General features: G+C 43.8%; 1 protein-coding gene across 1 annotated transcript in view; it reads right to left on the bottom strand.

Moving 5' to 3' along the window:
* The window catches only part of LOC310855471 (rap guanine nucleotide exchange factor 6-like), a 210,267-nt gene that overhangs the window by 133,630 nt on the left and 48,810 nt on the right, over nt 1-27,827 (bottom strand). Inside the window, 1 exon segment of the mRNA XM_083760492.1 lies at nt 4,333-4,402. Coding sequence (XP_083616618.1) covers nt 4,333-4,402 — 70 coding nt within the window.

The following is a 27,827-nucleotide window of genomic DNA, read 5'->3' as shown; positions in this document are numbered from 1 at the left end:
CCTGTACCATTCTGTCTGTGAAAGTTAGCCCCACACGCACACGCACACGCACACGCGCATGCACACGCACGTGTGGTTTTCTGCTCTTGCCACTGTGTTCTCTCAGTTTTAGTCAAGTGATATGATGACTACACCCATTACTGTTAGGACAATGAGGCATGGTATGAATGCAGTATCATACAGATATTTGCATGTATGCGTGCGTGCATGCGTGTACAGGCACGCATCATACAAACAATAACTAGAATACATGAATAATTGCAATTTCAAACCATGTCTCTCTAAGGCAAAGTCACACACGCACACACACCTCCTTCTTCTGAACTAAATTAGCTGACTATTGAGCGCCAAAGTTCTGAAGTCACTCGCTCATCCCCTGGTTCCAAGGGGTTTGCGTAAGGTTTTCTCTATGGAGAAAAACATGGGATCATCTTAAAATCATCTCATGTAAGAATTGTGGTCCGAAAATAAACTAACTGTCTCTGCAATATTGTCAGGGAGGATGTCTCTGTATCGTTTACAACAGTCAGTCACTCATCTGTTTCTAGCAAAAATTTAACTAATTTGGCAGCAGTAACAGTAGTGTTTTCTCTCAGTCAGTTGATTCTTCATATTATCCATGAGTGAAACCGCAGGGATGATTTGTTTATTTTTCAGCACGGACAGCTGCAGTAGCGCTGTGTGACCTGGGGTGGCACAGTTGGGCTACTAGCGCTGTGTGACCTGGGGTGGCACAGTTGGGCTACTAGCGCTGTGTGACCTGGGGTGGCACAGTTGGGCTACTAGCGCTGTGTGACCTGGGGTGGCACAGTTGGGCTACTAGCTCTGTGTGACCTGGGGTGGTACAGTTGGGCAGCTAGCGCTGTGTGACCTGGGGTGGCACAGTTGGGCGGTTAGCGCTGTGTGACCTGGGGTGGCACAGTTGGGCGGCTAGCGCTGTGTGACCTGGGGTGGCACAGTTGGGCAGCTAGCGCTGTGTGACCTGGGGTGGCACAGTTGGGCAGCTAGCGCTGTGTGACCTGGGGTGGCACAGTTGGGCAGCTAGCGCTGTGTGACCTGGGGTGGCACAGTTGGGCAGCTAGCGCTGTGTGACCTGGGGTGGCACAGTTGGGCAGCTAGCGCTGTGTGACTGGGGTGGCTTGTAGATTTTCGGGGTGCAACCCAGAACTCTTTATCTACTGGAGATGCGGTGTAACGACATAGATTTCTAAACAAATTATTTCAACGCAAAATAATAATAATAAGTTCAAGTTCAGGAGACTTCGGAAAAAAAGCAATTCTCCTGAATGCTGCCTATCGGCATGGCATGGAAAGGAGTGGCATTTGCATTCTTTCACTATAGGCTAAATGCTGCACTCGAGGTCTGGCGAGGGCAGTTGTTTTACAGACGGGTAAAAGGGCAGGGGCTGAAGCCCCCTTTGATGTCTGTGTGTGCACTTCCCTGAGTTAAATACCGTACCTATATGACAATAACAGTATAGTTGCACCGCTCAGGTCAGAGTGACTAGGAGTGAGTGTAAAGGCTGAGAGGAACCTGTGCTCTTTAAGCGCATGTGGGCCGACCAGTCAGCGCACCGCCAGGTTGTTTACAGTGGTGGAAAGTAACTAAGTACATTTGAGTACTGTACTTAAGTACAATTCTGAGGTGTCTGTGCTTTACTTACTATTTCCAATTTCCAATACTTTTACTTGTACTTTTCAGAGGCAAATATTGTACTTTTACAATATTTGTATTTATTTATTGTATTTATTTGAATTTTTTAGTTATTAGTTACGGTTACGCTGATTATTATTCCAAACATACAAATAGCCGATCTACAAGCTCACAATGCGTCACATCGCGACACATTGTGAACTTGTAGATCTGACATTTTTTTTGTGTAAATTTGAAAACTTGAAATGGGACATTCTGCACAACTACTTTCGACTTTCGGTACTTCCAAGTACATTTTGATGCCAACACTTTTGTACTTGTACTCACAGACATCAATCCAGACTTGTACTTGTACAACAGAGTATTTTCTACAATGCAGTAGTGATACTTTTACTTGAGTAGAGAATGCGAGCAGTTTTTTTCCACCACCGGTGTTTACATCCTCTCTATGGCTATAAGGCTGCTCCCACTGTGGAGGGAACGCATTACAGCCCATTAAGGCAGACAGACAGACAGACGGGGCAGGGCACCGCCCCAATACCAAACAACAACAAGAACAACATATTCTTATGCAATCTGATTTCCTAGTTCACACACACACACACACACACACACACACGGTCACACACAGGGTCGCACGCACGAGCAGAAGCTCATGCATAAACTTAGCACTGGTACTTACATTAACGCACACATTGGGAATAAACACATGCCCACGTGCACGTGTGTGGAAACACAAGAACTTGAACACACATAAACATGCACAACATGTGCACAGCGACTGTGTTACGCACGCACGTGCGTGCGTATAAAGTAATGCAGTCGCGCACACACACACACACACACACACACACACGGTTTCACAGTCTCATGATAAAGAATATTATTTGTCTCTAATCATTGGAGTGAATCTGAACAGCGGTGCGAATGGTTCTCTGGTTCAGGGTGATGTCATGGTGTGATGTGTTGTTGTGATGCACAGCCGGGCCACGCCAGGCCACGCTCTGGACAAATCTAATATACTGCAGGCTCATTTCCTTCTCTCACTCCCTCCATCATCCATTCAGCTGCTCACTCACTCACTCTATCATCCATTCACTCCCCCTGGGGGGGGGGGGTCTCTTCCATTCTCATATCCACAAAATAACATGCACTGGTGGGAGAACAACACTCTGGTCGACGCACTCAATTTTAACACGCATGTTCAGCGCAGTCACATGCGTAGGAACTTACAGTACAACCTGACGTCACCAGTGAGTGACGTCAGGCTTTCATGGCTAAATGGTGGCTCTGTTTCCTCACGCCATTCAAGAAAGTAAGGCAGTAAGCTTTAGTAATATTGGACTACTTTTGAGGGGACAGACATACATACAGCGCATACGTAGATGCACTGATGCAGACAACCCCTACATGACATACATAGATGCACTGATGCAGACAACCCCTACATGTATGACATACACCGCAATTAGAATTTAGCTGTTGATATTTCGATTTTACATGCTCCATCGTTGGAAGTAGATGTAGCCACTTAAGCCCTAATATATGTACTTTGTTGTATGTGACAAATAGTAAGAAAAAGAGAAGATTTGCAAGCTCGCAAATCGGCTCGTAGATACTACTACTACTACTTTCTCAATTTTCGAAAGTTTTGATATAAAATAAAACGTTTCCCTACAATGACGACGTGCCCCAAAACAGTCCCAGCGGGTTCAAAGTGTCGTTGTCCTTCAGAGTGTTGTTCCAGTTGTGTTTCTGAGCAGAGGAAAGGGTCAAAGGAGAGCCAGCATCCTGCTGCCACTGGTTTACGACTCTATACTGCCCTCTCATCCTGCCTGCTGGTCCCTCCATGACAGAGACGCACAGAGACTCTATACTGCCCTCTCATCCTGCCTGCTGGTCCCTCCATGACAGACACACACAGACACACAGAGACTCTATACTGCTCTCTCATCCTGCCTGCTGGTCCCTCCATGGCAGACACACACAGAGACTCTATACTGCTCTCTCATCCTGCCTGCTGGTCCCTCCATGACAGACACACACAGAGACTCTATACTGCCCTCTCATCCTGCCTGCTGGTCCCTCCATGACAGACACACACAGACACACAGAGACTCTATACTGCTCTCTCATCCTGCCTGCTGGTCCCTCCATGACAGACCACACAGATACACCCAGAGACAGAGCAGCACTGTTGCACATTTTGGTTTAGTTTTAGTTAGTCTTTGGTTTGCGTGCAGATAATAGCCGATCGACAACGCGTGAGCTTGTAGATCTGCTATTTTCAGAATGCAACCTAGCATAAAACTCTTCTCCACTAGTCCCTCCCTAACATTTTAGTCTAGTTTTTATTTGTTGACGAAATTGTCAATATATTTAGTCATGGCGTTTTAGTCATCATAGCTTAGTTTGTATTTAGTATAGTCGACAATCATTTTTCGCCGTAGTTTTAGTCAACACCGCTGAAGCCAAAACAAGCGACGCAAGAGAGAGATAGGGAGAGAGAGAGAGAGAGGCAGGTAGACATTAACAGAGAGGAGAGAGAGAGGGCTGAGAGGTGCACATGAACAGAATGAATGTAAACTAAATATAATGGAAGAAACATGAAGGGGGAAAAATAAAAAGCAAAAGGTCCCATAGGAGAACGAGAGTGATGAGAGAGAGGCTATACTCACCACAATCATTTCTGACGGCTCCAAAGTGATGCATTCAAAACCTCGTCTGCCCCCCAGCTGCTTGCCAAAACTGAATAGAGAGGGTGCACACACACACACACACACACACACACACACACACACACACACACACACACACACACACACACACACACACACACACACACACACACACACACACACACACACACACACACACACACACACACACACACACACACACACACACACACACACACACACACACACACACACACACACACACACACACACACACACACGTTAAAATGCAAATACAGCAAAGGCAATATACAACAACTATGGTACAGTGGGGTTATGTAATGGGATCAACCGTATATAAATAATTTGTGTGTGTGTGTGTGTGTGTGTGTGTGTGTGTGTGTGTGTGTGTGTGTGTGTGTGTGTGTGTGTGTGTGTGTGTGTGTGTGCGAGACAAAGTCCTCCAAAGGTCCTTGCTCACGGCTTCAAACTCAAGACCCAATGGATAGGTTGACATACATGTAGCTTAATAACCCGTTGGGACTAAGCCATTTCCTTTAGCTATGGTCAGGAGGTTTCTACAGAGTACCATGCAGTGTATCAGGAACCTGTGTGCAGAGGCAATGTTCTGTGGTGCAGACCTAACCGTAACCACTACAAAGACATAGAGGCGACTTGAGGAGATCAATAGGCCTTTGTGGTTTGACAATATGACCTTCTCTAGTCCATGGAGACCACAGGCATGGTTATTGCTCTAGTCTAGTCTAGTGTACTAAAGAATACCTCTGGTCAGATGGAAATAAGGGATAGCTATGGATTTTTTTTTTTTTTTTTTACTTGTATCTTGTATTTAAAAAAAATGCTGAGGTTCTCTCTGGTAGCAACAAGGATGGATAGGATCAGAGGGACATGCGCATGTCAAATGTTTTGGAGGTAAAGCCAGAGAGGCCAGAGTGAGATGGTGTGGACACGTACAGAGGAGGGATAGTGAGTATATCGGTAGAAGGATGTTGAGGTAGGAACTGCCAGGCAGGAGGCCTAGAGGAAGACCAAAGAGAAGATTTATGGGTGTAGTGAAAGAGACCATAAAGTTAGATGGTGTGAGAGAAGAGGAGGCAGAGGACAGGGTGAGATGGAAGCAGATGGTTCGCTGTGGCGACCCCTGAAAGGAAAAGCTGAAAGGAAAAGAAGAAGATCTTGTACTTTCACAAGGCACTCGTCACATTACTAGAGGTATGATGTGGCCCATGCATGCTAAATCCCACATAATCTAACCCCGCAGAATCTATATGTGGTGTAATGTGGCCCATGCTAAATCCAACTCTAACCCCAATTTCAATCTTTTCCTGATTGTAAGATAAAATGTATGACGTCATAGATTGACCTCCAGGTACTATATTAACGGGCACTGCACCCAGTCAGCTCAGTATTACGGAAGAAGTGACTTGTCGTTCAGCTCGATTTAGAAAAACAAAAAAAATCCAGTTAATTAATTGATTATTTAAGCGTCAGACAGAGAATAATGGACGTCGTCCCGGTCGACACTGCTGCTTCCCCAGCGAAGGCGGAAGCCAGGAGGAGGAGGAGGAGGAGGACCGTGAAGGCGGCGGGTCCCAAGAGGACAGTCAAACGCAGGAGGAGGAGGAGGACCAGACGACGCGCCGCGTCCGCCAGGCCCCGGAGGAGGAGGAGACGCGCGGCCGCAGCCAAAGCCACCACCAGGAGGCGCAGGAGGTCCACCAGGCGTCGCAGGAGGCCCGCGAGAAGGACGGCGCCGAAGAGGCAGGTGAGGAGGAGGAGACGGAGGGCCGTGTCGGCTGAGGAGTAGAGCTTCCGCTTTGGAGGACCGCAACTATGGATTATTCTTCCTTTCTTTGATCAACCATTTAAGCATTATATTTTATACTTTGTTGCACAGCGGCGGCGTGCAGAAACAGTGGAAATAGGCAATCTAGAGGCTCACAGCTTGTGAGCTTGTTGTGACCTTCTAGATCTGCTATTTTCACTATTTCAGTTTTTTTTTAAACACTTTTCACTTTGCGATTTGTGTTGTGAGGTTTAGGTTGTTTTTAAATTTTATATATATATATATATATATATATATACATATTTACATTTTATATATATATATACCATATACAGTATACAACAGCCTAAAATAGCTTGTTAAGAGTTTCTCAGTTAAACCATTTTGGGCGGTAACCCCTTTTGGTGTTAGCATTATGTTATGCTTTAGCTATTGAAAAATAGCAGATCTACAAGCTCATAGCGCGCCACCGAGTGGCGCGCTATGAGCTTGTAGGTCTGCTATTTCTTTATTTTTTTACCAAAGAACGACTGACATAGAAACATGCATGTAAAAATGGGTTAAACTTGTCTTCAGATGTACAGTATGGGACCGATGAAAAATTATATAAAAGAATAAGTAAACTCCAAAACAACTTCCCCAGTGTAATCACTGATGAGCCTGCTGATGATCCAGGTTGAAAGAAAATGTTTTAAATATAGTTTTACTCTTGTTAGTATTGGTCTCCTACAGAGTTCAAATAGTCAAAGATTGGATTATGGGCTCTCAGGAATGCGACAGGAACATGATGTATATCTTTTATCTTTTATTTTTTGTTTGCAGGTAGGGTTACTAGAAGGAGACCAGGTGTTATTTTGTGGCAAAAACACATTATTGGCTATTTCCCCTACCATAATCCCTCAATGGGTGCTGGGTTTTAGTGCTAATTCGCTTATTTTCATCGAAATATGTAGTTAAGTGTGCTGCTTGGGATACTATTTAGTATTTACATTATTAATTAAGAGGATATATACATATTTGAGCGATGGAAATAAGCAAATTAGCACTAAAACCCAACGCACCATTGAGGGCTTATGGTATAGGGGAAATAGCCAATAATGCGTTTTTGCACAAACTAACACCTGGACGTAAGAACTACAAATAAAGGTAAGAAAGCCTTATAGCCCGAAATTCTCCTTTAATACACTTCTAGCAATACTAACAAGTCCTTTTCTTCATTCACTGATGTTTTTATGGGTCAAATAGGATGCTAAGTAGGTCGTCAACATCTTAGGCTGCACATACAAGCACGGTTAAGCATTAAACCGAGGGGGCTCGTAGCATAAATACTGCACGCAATGCAGAGAACATACATTTCCAAAGGTCATTATTTTGTTATCTTGAAAAGATGTTACAAACACATGTTAAGACTTGAGTGTATGATAATTACAGCATGATGGATTTAACACTGGCCATGCAGAAGAATTCTTATAGTTTCCTTTTTACTTTTTTTCTGGAGAATCTGGACAAGCAATGGGTAAAATTACGGAATAAATTCTAAATGTCAAAAGGTATCCCTCTCCGATTTTGATCCACGAGGACATCTTGGCCTCATGGCGATCGAAATAAACCCCCAGCGCAAACCAATAAACAACCTCAGCACAATGCCAGGCTTTGTCTGGCTGGGATTTGATTGCGTTTGGCTCGCAGCTTGCGTGTCCTGTGATGTGTCGGGAGCGGAGCAGATGATGGTGCGGTGGCGTGACCAGCAGAGTGTCCCGTACGCCGTGCACTACACTTGTCATATCAACACCATGCATGTCACTTCAGGTCAACAAGCCTGGACTACAGCCCTCTGAACTCTGGCTCAGAGGCCCCTTCCAGGCAGGGCTTTCCAAGGCATTATCGTTGCCGTCAGCCAGAAACCGCTTGCATCTCCGAATTTCAACTTTCTTTAGTTTTTGTTGTTTAAGATTTCTGTTTTTTTGCCTTTTTCTGCCTATATTGATAGGTTGAAAGTAATCTGACAGGAAATGGGGGAGAGATGGGGGGAAGGCGTGGCAAAGGCCGTCGGGATAGGGAGACGAACCCACGGCACGCCATCAGGTGCCCAGACGGTTGAGCTAAGGCCTCAACTTTCTTTTTCTACATGGATGCCCTACTGTGTCATACAACAGTGACGCTCAAAATTATTATGTTTTTAAGTGCAAGCGGGTGTGATTAAATAATACAACTACATATATCGGGCATACAGGTTTCCACGCAACAGTGGCAATATTATGTGAAAACATAAGACATACAGTACAGTAGTATCTTAACTTGCCCGGCCGGACTGGGGATGCTTGGGTTGAATGGGTTCGCATGACTCAAGACAATACTTACTACTGTACAGTGAAGTGACCACACTCTCAACCACTGCACCCAATTACTTTCCTGTCACATACTGTACTGTACTGTACTGTACTGGCCACCATGGCTGTTCAGTAAACCAATGTGACCAATAATTGTGACTGGGGTTAAGTCATTGGATTTTTTGCCATTTCCGTTGAGTTGAGAAAACAGGTTTGAAAGGTGCACTTCTGTGGACTCCAACATTACACCTAGATGTTTATGTCAATTTCAGCTCTAACATTTATTTTCAGACGTTTTCAGAAAAAAATAGACAAAGTGCCAATCGGCACAGGTCTCCACCAGGGCAGGTCAGGTTGTGGCCTCATGGTGGCGCTATAACAGGCTGTTGAGGAAGATTTGGGCCGGAGGTTCGTGTTGGAGGGATGCAGGTACAATGTTTTTCCATGTGTGCATACATAAGTTGTATACAGATCAATGCAGTTATAGCTAAAAACAGGAATTGGCCTGTTATAGCGCCACCGTGAGGCTGATTTTGAGGAAGAAATTGTGGCATGTCGTCCTCGGCCTAGTGAAAATGTGCGTGTATAATTTAACGGAAATGGCACACTGTGTTTGTGATTTGTGGCCTTTTTTCGAAATGGACGAATCGTGTGAGCTTTGGAAGCCAATCTTAGCCAATCAGGATGGAAGATGGGAAATGGTGCCGCTCCGTGTTGATCACATGACTATGGAGATAGTGTATACCGATTTGCGTGAAATTTGGATAAAATCTGAAGGAGTAATAATAGAAAATGTGTTTTACATATGTCGGCCTCCTGGTGGCGCTAGAAAAGAGCAGATGTGAAAAATTCCAGGCAAAGGTTTTTCCTTGGCCTCTAGGGAGTTGGCATACAAAGTTATCCACAGATCCGTGCAGTTAGAGGTAAAAGCACTTTTCGGCCAGTTATAGCGCCACCTTGAGTCTGAGTTGAAATTGTTCATGTGGCATTTTGTCCTCGGCCTAGTCGGGAATGTGGGTGCACAATTTCACGGAAATCACGCGATGTGTTCATGATTTGCAGCATTTTGTTTGAAACTGAGCACTCCTGTGAACTTTGGAAGCCAATCTTAACCAATCAGGATGGAGTCTGAGAAATCTGAAAGACTGGTTTCGTTGAATGGCTCTAGAGAGACTGTGTACCAATTTGCGTGATGTTTGGACCAAATCTGTAGGTGTACTGTGCAAAAACTTGTTTTGCACAAAGCGGCCTCCTGGTGGCGCTATAACAGGCCGTTCTGGAAAGTTTGGGGCAGAGGTTCATCGTTGGCATCCAGGGAGTGTGTGTGCAAGATTTGGCATCGACCGGGTTAACGGTGGTCGAGATTAGCTGCTCACGGACACACGGACGGACGGACGGACACACGGACGGACGGACGGACACACGGACGGACGGAGTGCAAAACATACTCTCCCCACATGCCTTCGGCCTGGTGGAGACAATCAGAAGAGTCTGCCTGTGCAATTAACTAATTCAATAAGAAATGTAAAACAACAACAGTTTTTCTCCCTGAAAAGCTGGGTGCTGCACGATGGCAGCATTTTTCAGATCAATTGGAAAATAAAAAGATATTGGTCAGTGATTCATTTGTCATATCTGCTGGGATTACGAAGCCTTAAAGGCAACCAGAAATACAACATGTAACATTCCAAGGTTGGAATGCAAAACACAATTAAATTGTTGATCGCAAAAAAAAAAAGTTGTCTCAAGACTACACTTTCCCGGCGGTGAGGACTTTGGGGCAACTATGGCGAGCTGTCCATGAATGAAAGAGGTATTTAGGGGATTGTGCCGTCCTCCACACGGTGCACGGGACCGCACCACTGAGGAGGTCTCTGCTCCAGGAGTGGGGCGGGGGGGGTTCCATGTGATAGAAATGTGATTCTGTTACTGCTTGTTTGTAACCACACACACACACACACACACACACACACACACACACACACACACACACACACACACACACACACACACACACACACACACACACCTTTTCCAAATCATCCCTACGACAAAAATATAGATTTCTAATATACATATATATTTTTTTTAAATATTGTTTTTATTTTCAATTTTTCACAAGATACACAGACCGAATACCAAATATATTGAAAAATCTAAAATAGTGAAAATAGCTAAAAGCATCACTAACTGGTAGTCAATATTTGTGAGCCGCGGCGCCACTACTATCTTATGACAAAGTATAGAGTGTCGCAGTCTAGCCATCTATAGACCTGCCCACATTAACTTCAATAGGCGTCAGGTACGCACTCATGCAACACATTATGTATTGTATTAGTATTAGACATGAGTGATCTTAAAATTATAACCCTCAATGTGAAGGGTATAAATAATGTGGTCAAGCGTCAAAAAATATTTACCTATTTGAAAAAAGAAAAATGTCAAATAGCCTTTTTACAGGAAACTCACCTGTCTGATCTAGAACATATGAAATTACAGCGTAACTGGGTAGGCCAGGTATATCACTCCTCATACAATACAAAAAGCCGCGGAGTAGCTATTCTTGTACATAAGAATCTCCCATTTACCTTAGAAAAGGCTGTGTCCGACGATGAAGGGAGATATATCTTGCTATCAGGTTTCCTTTTTGGTGAACATATCCTTTTGGGCTGTGTATACGCTCCTAATGTATTCGAGGCCTCTTTTTTCTCAAAATTACTGTCTGCAATATCCGCATTCTCAATTAATTATACCATCATTGGGGGAGCTTTTAACTCCACTCCTAACCCAAATGTTGACCAGTCAACCCCACGACCTACCCCGTCTCGTAAATGTGTCAGACTTGGAGAACTATGTAATGATTTGGAGCTATTTGATGTTTGGAGACTACTCAACCCAAGAACAAGAGACTTCACTTTTTTTTCTCGACCCCACCAGGTGTATTCGAGAATCGATTTTTTCCTGACGTCTAGAATGATATTGGATAGGACTAAGGAGTGTATAATAGGCACACAGACGCTCTCAGATCACTGTCCAGTTAGCCTGACTGTCCACCCGCCCTATAGGGACCCTGCCAGTAGACAATGGCGTTTGAATCCTTCTTTGATGAGCAGCCCCCCGTTTTTGGAATATATTACTAATAAATGGAAGTTCTTCTTCTCTGTAAACAAAACTCCCGGGATGAGCCCCTCCACATTGTGGGAGGCAGCAAAAGCTTATCTCCGGGGCTGTATTATTTCGTACAACTCGGCTCAACGGAAAGAGGCCTTCAAAAATCAACTGGAACTTGAAAATTTAATCTTAAATTTGGAATCTGAATGTAAACGTTCCAGGTCTAATAATTTGGCAAAACAATTAGATGCCGCCCGTTCAGCTCTAGACCAACTTCTGACAAAACAAGCTGAGTCCACCATTTATGCTGCAAAGCACCAGTTCTATGAATCGGGAAACAAACCCGGTCGACTCTTGGCCCGACTGGCTAAAGGTAAACAGAATTCTAACACAATATCCTCCCTCAAAGATGACAATGAAGTTAGCCATCACACCTCTAAGGATATAAATAAAATTATGAAATCCTTTTACCAAAAGTTATACACTTCGGAGTGTGGAACCTCTGACCAGCAGAGGAAAGATTTTCTGGATAAAATAACATTTCCGACACTGTCTGAAGAACACAGAGAGACTCTCTGTAAAGACATAACAGAGGAAGAAATACTCAAAACGATAAAAACCCTTAAAGGGGGTAAGGCCCCAGGCCCGGACGGCTACGGCCCAGAATTCTATAAAAAAATGAGTAAGGTTATAGTCGGTCCTTTGAGAGAGATGTATGCAGACTCACTACAAAGAGGCAGTCTTCCCCAAACCCTGAACTTGGCTAATATATCTCTCATCCTCAAAAAAGATAAACCAGCCGACATATGTGGCTCCTATAGGCCCATTAGCTTAATAGCGGTGGACAGTAAAATACTCTCCAAATTATTATCAAGGAGGATAGAGAGACTGCTGCCTCTGATAATAAACCCAGACCAGTCAGGTTTTGTACAAGGCCGACACTCTATTACGAACGTGAGGCGGTTATTGAATGTTATACAGTACTCTAATCAGCTGAAATACAAAGCGCTAGCAGTGTCACTCGATGCGCAGAAAGCTTTTGATAGAGTAGAATGGCCATATTTGTTCGACGTCATGGAGAGATATGGACTTGGAGGGAATTTCCTTAAGTGGATTCAAACCATCTACCACTCTCCCGTGGCCTGTGTCCTCACCAATGGCACCTGCTCTGAGCCTTTCCCCTTGGCAAGAGGCACAAGGCAGGGGGACCCCCTAAGCCCATTATTGTTTGCCGTCGCACTCGAACCGCTAGCGGAGGCTATCCGGTGTCATCATGATATTGAGGGGGTCTCACTTACGACCGGGGGCACCTCCCACAAAATAGCTTTATATGCCGATGACATTATACTGTTTCTTTCCTCCCCGAAGAGGTCAGTGCCCACTGTCCTCTCAATTGTTAAAGACTTTGGCGCTATCTCAGGCTACAAAATTAACCAAAGTAAATCAGAGGCTATGCCACTAGGAACTCTGACCAAATCAGACATCCCAGATAACTTTCCCTTCAAATGGACTACGTCAGGATTCACATATCTTGGCATTAAAGTCTCTCCCAACTTAAAAGATCTGTCACGTCTGAATCTGGCCCCAGTCACTACAGCGGTTAAGAGAGATCTGGAACGGTGGCATGACCTCCCACTTTCTTTCATGGGACGGGCGAGTTTAATAAAAATGAACATTTTACCCCGCCTTCTATACCCCTTACAAATGCTTCCCTTATGGGTATCCAAAAAAGAGGTCAAGGATTTGGAGAAGGCTTTTTCTAAATTCATTTGGCATGGAAAGAGACCCAGGCAAAGATTTAACATCTTGCAGCGACCAACCAGTAAAGCGGGCCTTGCCATGCCAAATATACTATTCTATAACTGGGCGTGTCACGCTCGTTACATCTGGGAATGGCTACAAGCCTATCTACACAATAAGAACTGTGTGGACTCGTGGGGCTGCTCACCAAACTCACTATGGGCACTGGTAACCGGTAATAAAGATACGATTCATAGGGAGATACGAGACAACCCAATTATCTATAATTCTATTAGAGTGTGGCGACAGATTACCAACTACGAAGGGAGAGAAGACCAAAGGTCTTTGCTAGTACCAATCTCTTGTAACCATGAATTCAGACCGGGGTGCAGCTCGGCCATCTTTACGACCTGGCACTCACTAGGGCTCCGTGTACTGGGGGATCTGTTTAGAGATGGTGTTCTGATGTCTTTTCAGCAATTGCAGACACAGTTTAACCTTCCAAGAGAACATTTTTTTGGTTTCTTGCAAATACGACACTTCATTAACTCACTACAGCTGCCAACACCACTGGTCTCCCTTTACAGTAAAACAGAGAATTTCTTATGCAACTGTAGCAAGGTATCACATTTTATTTCATCGTTTTACTCACTGTTGTACTCATTGGACTCCCAGGAGTTACCATCCCTCCGTAAATGGGAGAGAGATCTTAACAATGAATATATTGAAGATGACTGGCAAGAGGCCATTGACTCAGTTAAAAAGGTTTATACCTGTAACAGACTAAGAGAAACACAATATAAAATTCTTCACAGATTACACATCACACCAGTGTTGCTAAACAAAATGGACCGTTCAATATCTCCTTTATGTTCGAAATGTCAAACAGATCTGGGTAACTACTATCACTACTTTTGGGAATGTAAGTGCATATCCAGGTTCTGGGGCCAAGTGGCACGTGAGTTAAGCGACATTTTTAAGATGAGAATAAAGAAGGATCCGGGAGCTTTCTTACTGGGACTCCCATCAAAAGAAATTCATTTGACACCCCTACAATTTAAACTATTTGATAAACTTCTACTTTCAGCCAGGAAATGCATTCTGATAAACTGGATTAAGGTTAAGCCACCAACGGTACAAATGTGGTATAGAGAGATCTTTGGTGTGCTACCCCATGAAAGACTCTGTGCAATGCATAGAGGCAACGACGCTTCCTTTCAGGAGGTGTGGGCCCCACTATTAGACTATTTCCCTACTGAAATATCTCGGATCCTTCTAAAAGCCCAATGCCCCATTGTTTGGACAGATCTAGGATAAAAAAAAGAGAAAAAAAAAAAAAAAAAAAAACTGTATGTGAATGGGCTTGAGACAGGTGCAATATTCGGGTTATCTTGGATTGTTTTTCTTTTTGCTTGTTTTTCATTTGGTTCTGCTTCCTATGGTATGGTGTGAATGATGGTGTAGAGGAAATGGAGGAACCCCCCCCCCCCCCCCCCTGTCCTAATGTTGTTGTTTTATTGTTTGTTTTCTCTGTTTATATGTTATGTCAGTTAGGCAAAGTATGTCCTTTGTAATGGTTTGTAACTATGTGAAAAAAAAATTCAAAAACCAATAAAAATATTAAAAGAGAGTGTCGCAGTCACGCCCCCTCGAGAGACCCGGAAAAGAAATCGCCGTTCATTTTCCTCATAGACTTTTCAGAAAGTATTTATTTAAAGACGTTTACGCCGCGGACAAAGCCAACTCTTGTCGTGACAAATCATGACAATAAACAATGTTTTGGGCCAAACAAATAATTAGAAAGTAGAAAAAAACGGCAGGTTACAACACTTTTTTTGTTGTTTTTCTTCTTATAAATTAGTTGATCGGCCCAAAACATCGTGTTCATTGTCATGATTTGTCACGATCCGAGTTGGCTTTGTCCGCGGCGTAACCGTCTTTAAATAAATACTGTAGGAAAAGCCCATGGAGAAAAAGAATGGAGCACCATTTCCTGGGCCACTCGTTGTTCTGAAAGGGGGAGGGACTGCGACGCTCTATAGGGTAGGACTTAAAGGGGAATACCAGTCATTTTCAACATTGAACTATGTCATTAATATACCTTAGAGATGTTGTGTGGGAATAATTAAAAAGTACTCCTGTTTAGCCTAGAACTGGAGGTCTAGAACGATGATGTACTTTGGCCTGCAGAGTACATCTTTGTGATGTCACTGATCACATGGCATTCCAAACCTCCAGTTCTAGGCTAAACAGAAGAGGGGGGGGGGGGGGGGGGGACTTTATATTATTTCCACACAACTCTAAGGTATACTGTATGACATATCAATGTCGAAAATGATTGGTATTCCCTTTTAAGTGGTAAACATGTACCGTATTATCACTAAAAAGTATGCCTGGGCAAAATGGATCTGGACCCCAGGCGTTTAACCCATTTAGACCTGGGGACGAGCTCCAGGGAGCTTTGCTTTACATTTTGCACCACATTTTCACGATTTTTCAAAAATAGTAGACCTACAAGCTCATAGCGCGCCACTCGGTGCCGCGCTATGAGCTTGTAGATCTGCTATTTTTCAAAAGCTAAAGTATAACATAATGCTTTAAAACACCAAAAGGGGTTCCCGGCCCAAAATGGGCACCAGGCGGCTATTTGCAGAAGGTTTTTATTTATGTTTGCACCAGCCTGCACAGGGCGTTATTTGGTTACAGTACGGCTGAAGAAACTGCAAATAATAGCCCTGGCTTTTATTTTGGACCCCAGCGGGGTTTTTTTAACCGGCATTTAATATGCAAAATGGGGTCAGACCCCCGGCTACTATTTGTGCCCGCCCGTGCTAAAATGTTGTCATATACAGTACCGTATACTTACATGTAACTTAGTCCCTCAATTTCAATCATTTAATTTAGTCAAATTTGAAACATGATTGATTTATTTTCTGTATGGGATAAAGTCTTTATTCACACGTCATTTCAGTTAAGAAATAGGATTACTCTCATTGGTGTGTGTGTGTGTGTGTGTGTGTGTGTGTGTGTGTGTGTGTGTGTGCGCGCGCGCGCGCGCGCATATATTTGTGTCTCTCTCTCTGACATACTAAATATTTTGATGGTCTTTCTCACAGACATGAATGTGTGATCTGCCATCTGAGCTCCAATCAATTTTACATGCGTGTGCGTGTGTGTGTGCGCGCGTGCTGTGATCCCTGAGAACAGGATTGAGTTGAGTGAGTTTGTCTCGCATCCGTTCGCATGTGAAAGTGGCGACTCAGCATTGTTTTTAGGCTTTCTCCAAGAGCGCCCGCCGCTTTGAATTATGGGAAGCGTGTTGAGCTGGGATATGGCCAAACATTACTTTCCCACTGCCTACATCTTTCTCCTCAGGCGTTTCACTGGCTGCCTAGTTTCTCTACCATTCCTTTTTAAAGGTGCGTTCAAACCTGAAGATTTTGTACCTATAGTAAAGCACCTACGGCCGAGACAGAAAACACCAAACACTCGGTTCAACATATTTACCGGTAACATAATTCCTGCTATTATATAATTCATGAGCAGCACAATTATCTCTCCTATGTCTTTGCTAAGGGCTTGTATTGTTTTTGGATGAATAAAACCACCGGCTCTCGGAACAACATCAACGCCTATTGGCTGTCGGGGGGGGGGGAAGCGAAGGACACTTCAGTTGGATTTTTCCAGCTGGGGCGAAGGTACCAGTTGGCCGTCTGCGCGACTTCTCGACTTTGTATTTAATCCTGCCGTTTAAACTATCCAGGTTTGAACGTAGCTTTAGTCCCATCTGTTGCCTTCATTTTCCATCCATCCATCCATCTCCCTCAGGCACTGTTGCCATGTATGCTTATTAAAAGCGACTTTGGGCTTATTTTTCTGGAACTCCCAGTTGTATTTGTCCCAAACACCCATCTGAAAATGTTTTGTGGCGGGGAGCGCCGTAGCAGATTTGTATTAAATATTCCAAATATTCCACCTTTTAGTTTAAGATTTTGCTCACAACGCAGCAACATGTTGTGAGCTTGTAGATCGGCCAAAGCCAATAAAGTGTATTTTCTTAAGTGCTCATGTGGCCTAATTGCTTCTTTTGGGCTTGATTTTTCTAGACCAGGTTGCTTATTTCTCTCACAAAATCTGGCAACACTGCCTCCGGGTCCAAAAGGGAGGTAGTGCCCTTTCATCTCATCAGATCTTCAATCAGCCGTTTGCACCTGCCAGCTGCAAAAACATTGGTCCAATTTCCCATCCACTTGTTTTGCCGCTCAGATGAAAGTCTGTAACTTCATAATGTGCTCTGATGACCATCAAAGGTGGTCCGACATGAATGGAACGAGTGGTTTGGTTTGTATGTTCGGGGGAATAGTTTGTCCATGAGCGGCAGGAAAAAAAGAGGGACTGTGAAGTCGTACTCTTCTTTGTGCGTGTGTGTGCGTGTGTGCGTGTGTGCGTGCGTGCGTGCAGATCTTGTCTTGTAGATAAACCATTTCCGCTATTTCACATTTTTTGGAAAGAAAAAAATATTAAATGTGTCAGTGATTAATTTGTCATATCTTCTCTTATCTGTGCAATTTGTGATTACGAAGCATTAAAGCATCAAACAGAAATAAAAAATCTAACGTTCTAATGTTGGAATGCAAAAGGCAATTAAATCGTTAATTGCAATTATTAATTGTGTGACAATTAATCATCAGCTTAAATTTGTAATGGTGACAGCCCTATAGTGGGACTTAACCGAAAGACATTGCTGAGAACAAACAGGCTCTACCGTTGTGGCCTAATGGCCTCAGACAGAGAGAGCTGAGGCTACAAGTCCAACCCTTAGAGTATATATGAATAGAGACGGCACCCAGAGGAAACCCTGAGGCGAAATGGACATAGTGGCCGAATTTGGTATTGCAGCGTGGACCCAAACACATGAACGCGCTGGTCCGTTGACTATCATTGCGCACATTCACGACGGCAGCACATTTGTGCGCGTTCAACGGCAGCACGTACATGTGTTTGGGGCAAATCCATCCCAGAATGCACTCTGTTCCTACACGGAAGGAGGAGTGAAATCGCCTCATGCGCTTTTGAGCAACTTAATGCAAGTGGCTGGGAGGAGAACTCGGATGCCATCTCTATTAATGTATACTCTAAGGTCCAACCGCGTCCCTCTTGGCCCCCAGATACCCAGCCTACTGCTGGCCAACACCGAGTCCCTCAACAACCAGCTGGACGGACTTCAATACCGAAGAAGCTCTCAAGGGGCCGTTGTGTGTTCTGCCTTTCAGAGAATTGGCCCCGGGCCCTAATACTAGTAAATATACTACCACCACCGGATGTTATTCCTGTGCGCCGCACTGACCTGTCCTGCATGGCGACCACTGGCGAGGGTGTGTTGCTTTACTTTATTAACAATGCATGGTGCACTGATGTGGAAACGGTCTCTCAGTCCCGTTCGACAGTGTTGGAAAACACCTAACAATAAAAAGGTCCAGGGACGTTCTGTATCCCAAAGGGAATTCCCCCATGCGTGTTAACGGCTGTCTTTATACCACCGCAAGCCAATGTCACAGAGCAACGCCGTGGCGGGCAAACTGTAAAGAGCCATTAGCCGGAAGGAGAACGTGCATCCTGAGACCATTTCCAAAGCAGGAGGAGACTTTAACCCATTTTGGGGCGGGAACCCCTTTTGGTGTTTTTAAACATTGTTATAAATTTAGCTATTGAAAAAATAGCAGATCTACAAGCTCATAAGCGCTATGAGCTTGTAGGTCTGCTATTTTTCTTGAAAAAATCGTGAAAATGTGGCACAAATCTTTGAATATATAATCTTTCATTTTAGAAAAAAATCACACCCGTGTGAACCGAGTGGTGCAACTCTTCTCTCTCTCTCTCTCTCTCTCTCTCTCATTAGCAGGCAACACTGTCTCTCTCTCTCTGTTTCTGGCAAACAGCGCCCCTACTGGTACTCATTATGGTGCTCATTAACACATACATACTGTACATACATACATACATACATAGGTGTTCTGCCTGTAGCACTTTGAGATTTGTTTCAAATGTAAAGTGCATTATAAATAAAATGTATTATTATTATTATTAACACATAGGCGGACACGGACATTGCTGTTCCTTGGAGTGGTTGCACCACTCAAAAAAAAGAAAAATAACAGAGGTGCTGGTAGGCTAAAAAGTAAGATCAGAGATCAGGTGATGAACTCTCTAGGACATCTAGCCGTGTCGGTTAAACCACAAGTAACCAGGCTCGGAGTGATAATCCATTCAGACCTCAACTTCACATCCCACATCAACAAAACAATCAAAATTGCATTTTTTCATCTCAGAAATATAGCCAAGATACAACCTTTCCTATCACAACCAGAGGCTGAAAAAAAACACCCATGCCTTGCCTTTGTCACTAGCCGCATAGATTACTGCAACGCTCTATTCACAGGATTACCAAAAATGGCCAGACAGACTATAATATTGATAGAATTAATTGCCGTTATTGCCGATAACCGATATTACCGATGTCGATATGATCTCATTCTGTATTGAAAAGCTACAATAATTTTGTCCATTCTGAAAAATACATGTAACAGGGAATCTGTACTGCTTGCTTAGGCAAGTCAGTTTTTAATTAAATACCAGTCTTTATGTGCATCGCTGCATAAAATGCGATATTTTGGGATATTTTGGGCTTGATTAGAGCTTAATTTGACTTAGTTATGAAAAATACGATGATAGCTTAGCATCCCGGACAGCTAATAGTGCGACTCAGGGTGAAACTATTACCGGATGTTTAGGATCGTTAAACCGGAAGTGATCTCGCCAGAGTCGCTCTATTGGGTCAAAATCGGCATAATGATGACGTTACCGCCACCTTCAGGACTGAGTGTCTAATACTATAGGATTGCCCCGTCAGAATGATCTATAGTGTGTATATCACGGATGTTTCTATTGGCATTAAAATTATGAATAAAAAATATGACCATATGTCACTCAAAAGCTGCTATTGGGGTTGGTAGTCTAAGGGTTAAATCACACACCACTGTCTCGAGAGACACGGTGAGACACAGTGAGAGAGAGAGAGAGAGAGTCACACTAAATCTCAAGACGTGGTGTGGCTGAGACTTGCACCCCACGAGAGCTGCAGTCTTCTGGGCACAGTGTGGTCTTGTGAGAGCCCTTCTCCTGGAGGTCAGCCTGTCTGACAGGCAGCTCCCTCAACACTCCACTGAGGCTCCACGCATGCTCCCTGTCAGCCACGCACACAGCCTGCCAAGACTGTATCAACCGTGGTGCATGTGAGCGTGCGTGTGTGAGAGGGAGAGAGAGAGAGAGAGAGACTTGGCAGATATTAGCATGTTTGTGGGCGTACTTTACAGAGCCGAGAGAGAACAGAAATTGAGTGCTAGAGGAGAAGAGTGCTAGAGTTTGCAGTATAATGTTTGCATGTGTGAATGCAAATATGTGTGTGTGTGTAGTGCACTTTCCTGTATTTGCACTCTTAACACATCAAACACGGGGAAACGTTAATCTACGTTCTTAGTTAGCGTCGAACTAACGTTTCCGCGTTCTAAGTGGTATATATAATTATTTATCCATCTATGTACAGCACCTGTCTGCGCATCGTTGCAGTTGCAGCATTGTTATGTCAGAACATGCCAGCTCCATATATGGAGATAAAAAATTCTGAGAATCATGGTGTCAAATGTGTGTATGTGTTCTGCATGCTGGGTCACAAGACAAATTACAGTGTGACTGTGAACTGACTAAAGTAGTACTATATCGTATCGTCATCTTCAGGTTTATTGTCACAGGTATACAGAGTAAAAAAGTGAGAATATCAGATGTATACAGGACCATACAAATAAAAACAGATTTTTTGAGTGGTGCAACCACTCCCTTACGGAGCTATGTGTGTGGCTGGCTGGGTGGGTCTGAGCACTATGTGTGTGGCTGATAGATAGATAGATAGATAGATAGATAGATAGATAGATAGATAGATAGATAGATAGATAGATAGATAGATAGATAGATAGATAGATAGATAGATAGATAGATAGATATTATAGCAGTGACTGACTGAGACATCGAGCGTGCGTGCGCAACTGGTTGTGGCCCCCAACAAGTGACCTTTTGACCAATGCGGCCCTCGCCCCAAGTTGAGTTCGACACCCCTGCTGTAGATGGTGTTCTGGTCCAGGATTAGCAGCTCTGGATGCTGAATGCATGGGTGCAGTTGTTCCTGATCCTGATGGATACGTTTCTCATGGACATTGTCACGCAAATCAACCAGGCTGTATATGGTGGCTACAGTAGAGAATCTATTCCATTGTTTGAGTTAAGTAGTTTCAGTATAGCTATAGGTTATTTTTTTATGGACCTGAACAACTCGTGTTTCATACATTATGTCTTCTCTCTCACCATGTTTGGTGGGCGCAAGCTGAATTAAAGCCAAAAGCCAATTACTGAAGAACGGTAGATGGGATCAATGTGTACTTTTATTCTCGTGAAAGTAGACATTCAGAGCTTTAATTTGGTGTAGTACGTGTGTAGGATATTTTGTGTGTTCATTTTATATCTGCCTGTCAATGTCTGTGACATAAAACGGTCCATATCTCAGCTTTCTGTTCAAAAACAGCACTTTCAGACAAAAGCAGGTGTTACATAAAAGGTCTCCAGAAAGCTTTAAAAAAATAAGCTTTCTTTTGAGGTATGCGGTGTGATTCTCGCTACAAGACAACGTTTGCTGTGGGCCTTGGAAAAGGGTCCTCCTTTGACCTATCTCCTTCAGCACCCTGCGTTCCAACCATCCTGAACTGCTCAGCAGCCAATGTGTTAATAGAATACCACTTAATGTTTGTTTGTCTGTGCAAAAATCAATAGAGAGAGAGAGAAAAAAAGAAAGAACAAAAGATCTAATCAAATTACAGGCAAAACAAATGGGACTAATTATTCCACATACTGTACACTACAGTTTTCCAAATCGATTCTTACAATTATATATCTGTGTTTTAATCTTCTGTAACGATACCCCCATCCCCCTTCTTTTCAGTGGGAGTTCATGCTATTGAACACCTAACTTTTACTATACTCACAAGATTCCTTATTTTCATGGCCTATGAGACCCGTTTTGCTTTCTTTGTGTTCCGGGTGACGTTGCTGTGTATTTTCTCTTGGACAGTACAAGCTAATACTTGTGACAGAGAGGTGTGTGCGCCTGCGTGCGTGTGTGTGTGACGTGTGTGTGTGTGTGTGTGTGTGTGGCCGGCCCAATAGCCTCTCCCTGGGCTGTCATGGTTTATTGCCCAGGGCCGTGCAGCTGTCACTGGGCCGAGGCTGGGCCTGTCATCCCTCCCCAGGCAGAGACATGTTTTCCACAGAGAAAATGGGCAGAGACATCATCACCTGCTCCAATCCAACACAACCCGCACACAGCTCTCATTCCACCGTGATAAACGACTTCCCCCACACGTTGAGAGACTGGCATTTGACCACTTCCAACCTGGCATCCCCATTTTAGGAATGTCATTAGACGGCAAACAGATTAGGTGGGGTTGGCGAGAGGGCCGTTCTGTGTGGAGTTTGCATGTTCTCCCTGTGTCCCCTATAGGGCCTACCCTAAAAAAAAACATGCCGTAATCCTGGTCTCTAAACTGCCTCCCCCTGGTCAGCCGGGGTGCCTGATGGAGGGGAAAGGAACTGGTTGGAATAACGTGTTCCTTCCACGCGCAACGTCCAACCGGGGAAACTTCCCCCTGTCAGGTGAAAAGAAGCGGCTTGGACCCCTCAGGAATAGAGGGAAGTATGAGGTCAGTCCGTAAAAACAGTATATGCCATATACTGGGTGTTTTATTTGAAAGCCGACAAAACACCATTACAATGGGAAGTGTTTTTTTTTTTTTTATAATAATCACAATCTACAAAGTAACTAGTAACTGTTATCACTAGTTTGTTTTAGTCCACTCACGGGACCAGATGGGTGGGGTTTTCCACATATGACAATACATTGAGCGCCCAGTTATGGAAAGTAACTAAGTGCAGTACTTAAGTACAATTTTTGTACTTTACGCAAGTATTTCCAATATCCAATACTTTTACTTCTATTCCACTACATCTCAGATATTGTACTCCTCTACATTGTCCTGCATCAGACCCTATCCAAATCAGTTCCTCCAATAACCTCAAAAAATTATTTTATTTTTTATTTATTGCGAACGCAGTGATTGCGAACGCAGTGAGCCACTTACTATGAGACCCTGCTGCTCATGTCTGTGTGTGTCTGTCTGTCCCGCTGTGACACCACCCGCCCGCCACCAGAGGGCGCAGCTGTAGCACACACACACACACACACACAGGGCGCAGCTGTAGCACACACACACACACACACACACACACACACACACACACACCCACACACACACGAGCTGCGTTCGCTTCCCGCGTTTGCGCGTCTTACTTGTTTTTAACTTTAGTTACCAAGTTACTTTGTAGATTTGGATTAACAAAACATACGGTGACCACTCCCAGCCCTATATACATTTGGCCATTCAAAAATACCCGATCTCACAAGCTTGTGTAGATCTGCTATTTTCAAAATATTTGTATACATTTGAAATCTTGAAACGGGACATTCTGCATGATTAGTACTTTTACTTTTGGTACTTTTACATCAAAGACAGAGACATTGTCATGAAGGTATCATAAGCAAGCATTCTGTAATTGGAGAGGCTTAACTGCAAATGCCGGTAGGCCAGTAAGGAGAGATTTACAAAAGTTTTGACATGCTGGGCTGACTCCTGGGTGTCGAAGGGTCTAATCCTTTGAATGTTACACCTACAGGATCGAGTGACCGCTGTAATGTGTGCTTTGATTGAGAGCCGACTGTCCGGGACACCAAGGTTCTTGGCTGTTGTTTATGGAAATAGTTAGCTGGAAAGAATAGAAGATCAGTCTTGTCTGGGTTCAGCTTGAGGTGGCGAGAAGACATCAAGCTGAACCCCGACAAGACTGAGCTTCTCTTCTTCCCACAGGTTCTGGAAAGTTTCAGGTTATGAAAGGTTCAGGGTTACCCTTCTTGTCGGAAAGCTCCAAATGTGTTAAGTGATAAATTATTACAAAAGAAAAACAAACAACAAACACTGATCAATGGACACGAGTATTTTACTGTGTAGCACAGCCACTGTTCAAATACAGTCCTAGAGAGAGAGAGCATTAGCAGTGGTAATGCAATCTAGGAATCATTTTTCTGTGAGCACACGTGAGACACTGGCACTGAATTGCTTGCTTGTGAAGAGAGAGTGGACAGAATGTGGACAGGTGTGTGTTTCTCAAGAACATGATGTGCATTTACAATGCCACCCGGCCTAGCTACCGGTATATTTAAAAGTGAACCTTTTAGGACATTTAGAAAATATCAGCAAAATCACAATATGTGCTTGTAGAGCTTCACTGCATGACACTATCACACAACCAAGTATAAGGTCAAACTAAAAGGCTAAAGTATTGGCATTTTTCAATGTCTTTGGGCAGCTGTAATGTCGAGTAGATTATTTCTTTTTGAGTGGTGCAACCACTCCTACATCCAGCAACGTCCGTGTACCTGTGTGTGTGTGTACCTGTATGTGTACCTGTATGTATGTATGTATGTATAAGTGAGCACGAGTATGTTACATATTTATACCAGTAGGGGGCACCAGAGATACAGAGAAGAAATTGGAACGATACAGAGAAGAAATTGGACGATACAAATTGGAATGATACAGAGAACCAATAGACGGGAGTTGCACCACTCGGTTCACACTGGTGTGATTTTTTAAACATAGATCTGTCATTGATCAGCCCATACCAGAGATCACTGACACACCGGCATCTTTGTGGTCAGTCTCTCAGCTTCCTTCATAACACGCCACAAAAACTAGCTGCAAGCTCGCTGTAATCTCTTCATCTTTCTGGGCAGCCTGGCCGGCTTGTTGTAGGCAGTATGACCACGGTCACATCTCAACAGCGGTACGCTGTGTTTTAGGCTGGCCGCTGCGCCAGGCAGCCAGCTTCCTGTCTGTATGTCTGTCTAGCTGGATTTTGAACGATTAACAGGCTTTTGGTCGAAGTCCAAAGGAAACCGAAAATCAGAGCCAGTTTGGCACCATTTCCATTAACCGGTTTCCATGGTAATGATGACCAACAGTAAAGACAGAAAACCACAAACCGCAGTCTACCACAGTGTACGTACGGCACACACACACACACACACACACACACACACACACACACACACACACACACACACACACACACACACACACACACACACACACACACACACACACACACACACACACACACACACACACACACACACACACACACACACACACACACACACACACACACACACACACACACACACTCTTGTGAGGACATCAATATTTTTGGAATATATATTTTTCCCTTTTTTTCGATCTACAAGTTGACAAGCTGATGTTGTTTGGCTATTTTCAATATGTGACATACTGATGCGCAACCAAGTATGAATCAGGCTCCAACCCAAACCTCACCCTAGTCTAAATGCCTGATACTAAACCTAACTGAAACAACCATTGGTCTTGTGAGGAGCAGGGAAGTGGTTCTCCTCACAACCGCTATTTCTAAAATTCTAGTATAGTTGTGGGGACATTTGGCCGTCACAAGTAATGCAAGTACACACACACACATACATACAATTCTGAATGGCCAAATGCATATAGGACTGCAGTGGTCACCGTATGTGACCACTGCAGTGATTCCATCTCTCTCGGTTGGGTAAGTGACTACTGTGACTCAGTCAGGAAGGAACTGGAGAACTGGCCGGCTGTCTAAACCATGGAGAGAACCTCAGAGCAGTTACGACTGACTGGCAGCCAGTCTCCAAACAATGACGTAACCCCACCACGGGTCATTCTTCAGAAAGATTACAAATAGGAAGGAAACCATGCATTTCAAAACAGTCCTACCACCACTCATGAGATAGTACAACTGCTAGGATGGACCAAGGGAAACTGACATTGTGATTAGTCGTCTATTTTTTTTTTACCAGCGGGTGAAAAGCACTGGTCTATGTCTGAATAGCCATGAAAGAGTCGACACGGTAGTAAAATCATCAGGCAATGGGCGGCCGCCGTGTGATGGGCCAATCACATCACTCCGCTACTCCTCCACTGCACTCACTCAGCACGGCGGGGGAGGAGGGGGAGAGAGAGTTTACCAATGATCACATTTATAAAATGTATTGTTAATCATCATAATGACTCCAGCTCTGACTCCCACGTGGCTATAGTGGCTGACTGTGTTGACATTCTGCAGCAGAGTACAGACTGCATGCTCTATAGAGCGTCGCAGTCCCTCCCCCTTTCAGAACATCGAACGGCCCAGGAAATGAAAACGCAATGCATTTCCCCATAGGCAGTTCTTATTTAATTTATTTAAAGACCTTTTAAGCGTCGTACTCTTGTCGTGACAAATCATGACAACACACAGAATTTTTCGGGCCAAACAAATTAGAAAGTGGAAAAAAATGGCAGGTTACAACACTTTTTTTGTTGTTTTTCTTCTTTGTAATTATTTGTTTGGTCCAAAATATTGTGTGTGTTGACATGATTTGTCACGACAAGAGTTGGCTTCGTACGACGCTTAAAAGGTCTTTAAATAAATGAAATAAGAAATGCCTATGGGGAAATGTATTGCGTTTTCATTTCCTGGGCCGTTCGTTGTTCTGAAAGGGGGAGGGACTGCGACGCTCTATAGTGGCTGACTGTGTTGACATTCTGCAGCAGAGTACACAACACACTGCATGCGCGGTCTTCGTCTGGACTTGACTGACTGACTGAAGGTATTTAACACTGGAACACACTGGCTGGATGAATTAAATAATACCTGGCAGTTGCCACTCAAGAGTTTTAGCTCCTTTTTTAGGGGGGAGGGAGGTGTGTGTTACAAAACGGGTACAAAGCGGGCTACTCCTGAAAACTTTAGAAGCCAATCATAGCCAATCAGGTTGGATTATGAGAAATCAAACAAACCCGTCTTGATCACATGACTATGGAGAGCACGTGTACCGATTTGTGTGAAAAAAGTGATATTAGAAAATGTGTTTTACATATGTCGGCCTCCTGGTGGCACTATAAAGAGCAGATGTGAAAAATTCCATGCAAAGGTTTTCCCCTGGCCTCTACTAGGGAGTGTGCATAGTGCATACAAAGTTATCCACAGATCCGTGCAGTTAGGTAAAAACACTAATCGGCCAGTTATAGCGCCACCATGAGGCCGAGTTGAAAATATTCCAGTGCCATTTCTTCTTCGGCCTAGTGGGAATGTGTGTGCATAATTTTACGGAAATCACACAATGTGTTCATGATTTGCGGCATTTTGTTTTAAACTGAGCACACTGCGAACTTTGGAAGCCAATCTTAGCCAATCAGGATGGAGTCTGAAAAATCTGAAAGACCCGGTTAAAAAAATTGTTGTGAACAAAGCGGCTT

Source organism: Protomyctophum parallelum, assembly GCF_964188405.1.
Source record: "Protomyctophum parallelum genome assembly, chromosome: 1".
Taxonomy (NCBI): Eukaryota; Metazoa; Chordata; class Actinopteri; order Myctophiformes; family Myctophidae; genus Protomyctophum; species Protomyctophum parallelum.
Note: the sequence above shows the minus strand (reverse complement) of the source record. Positions and strands in the feature narration are given on the sequence as shown.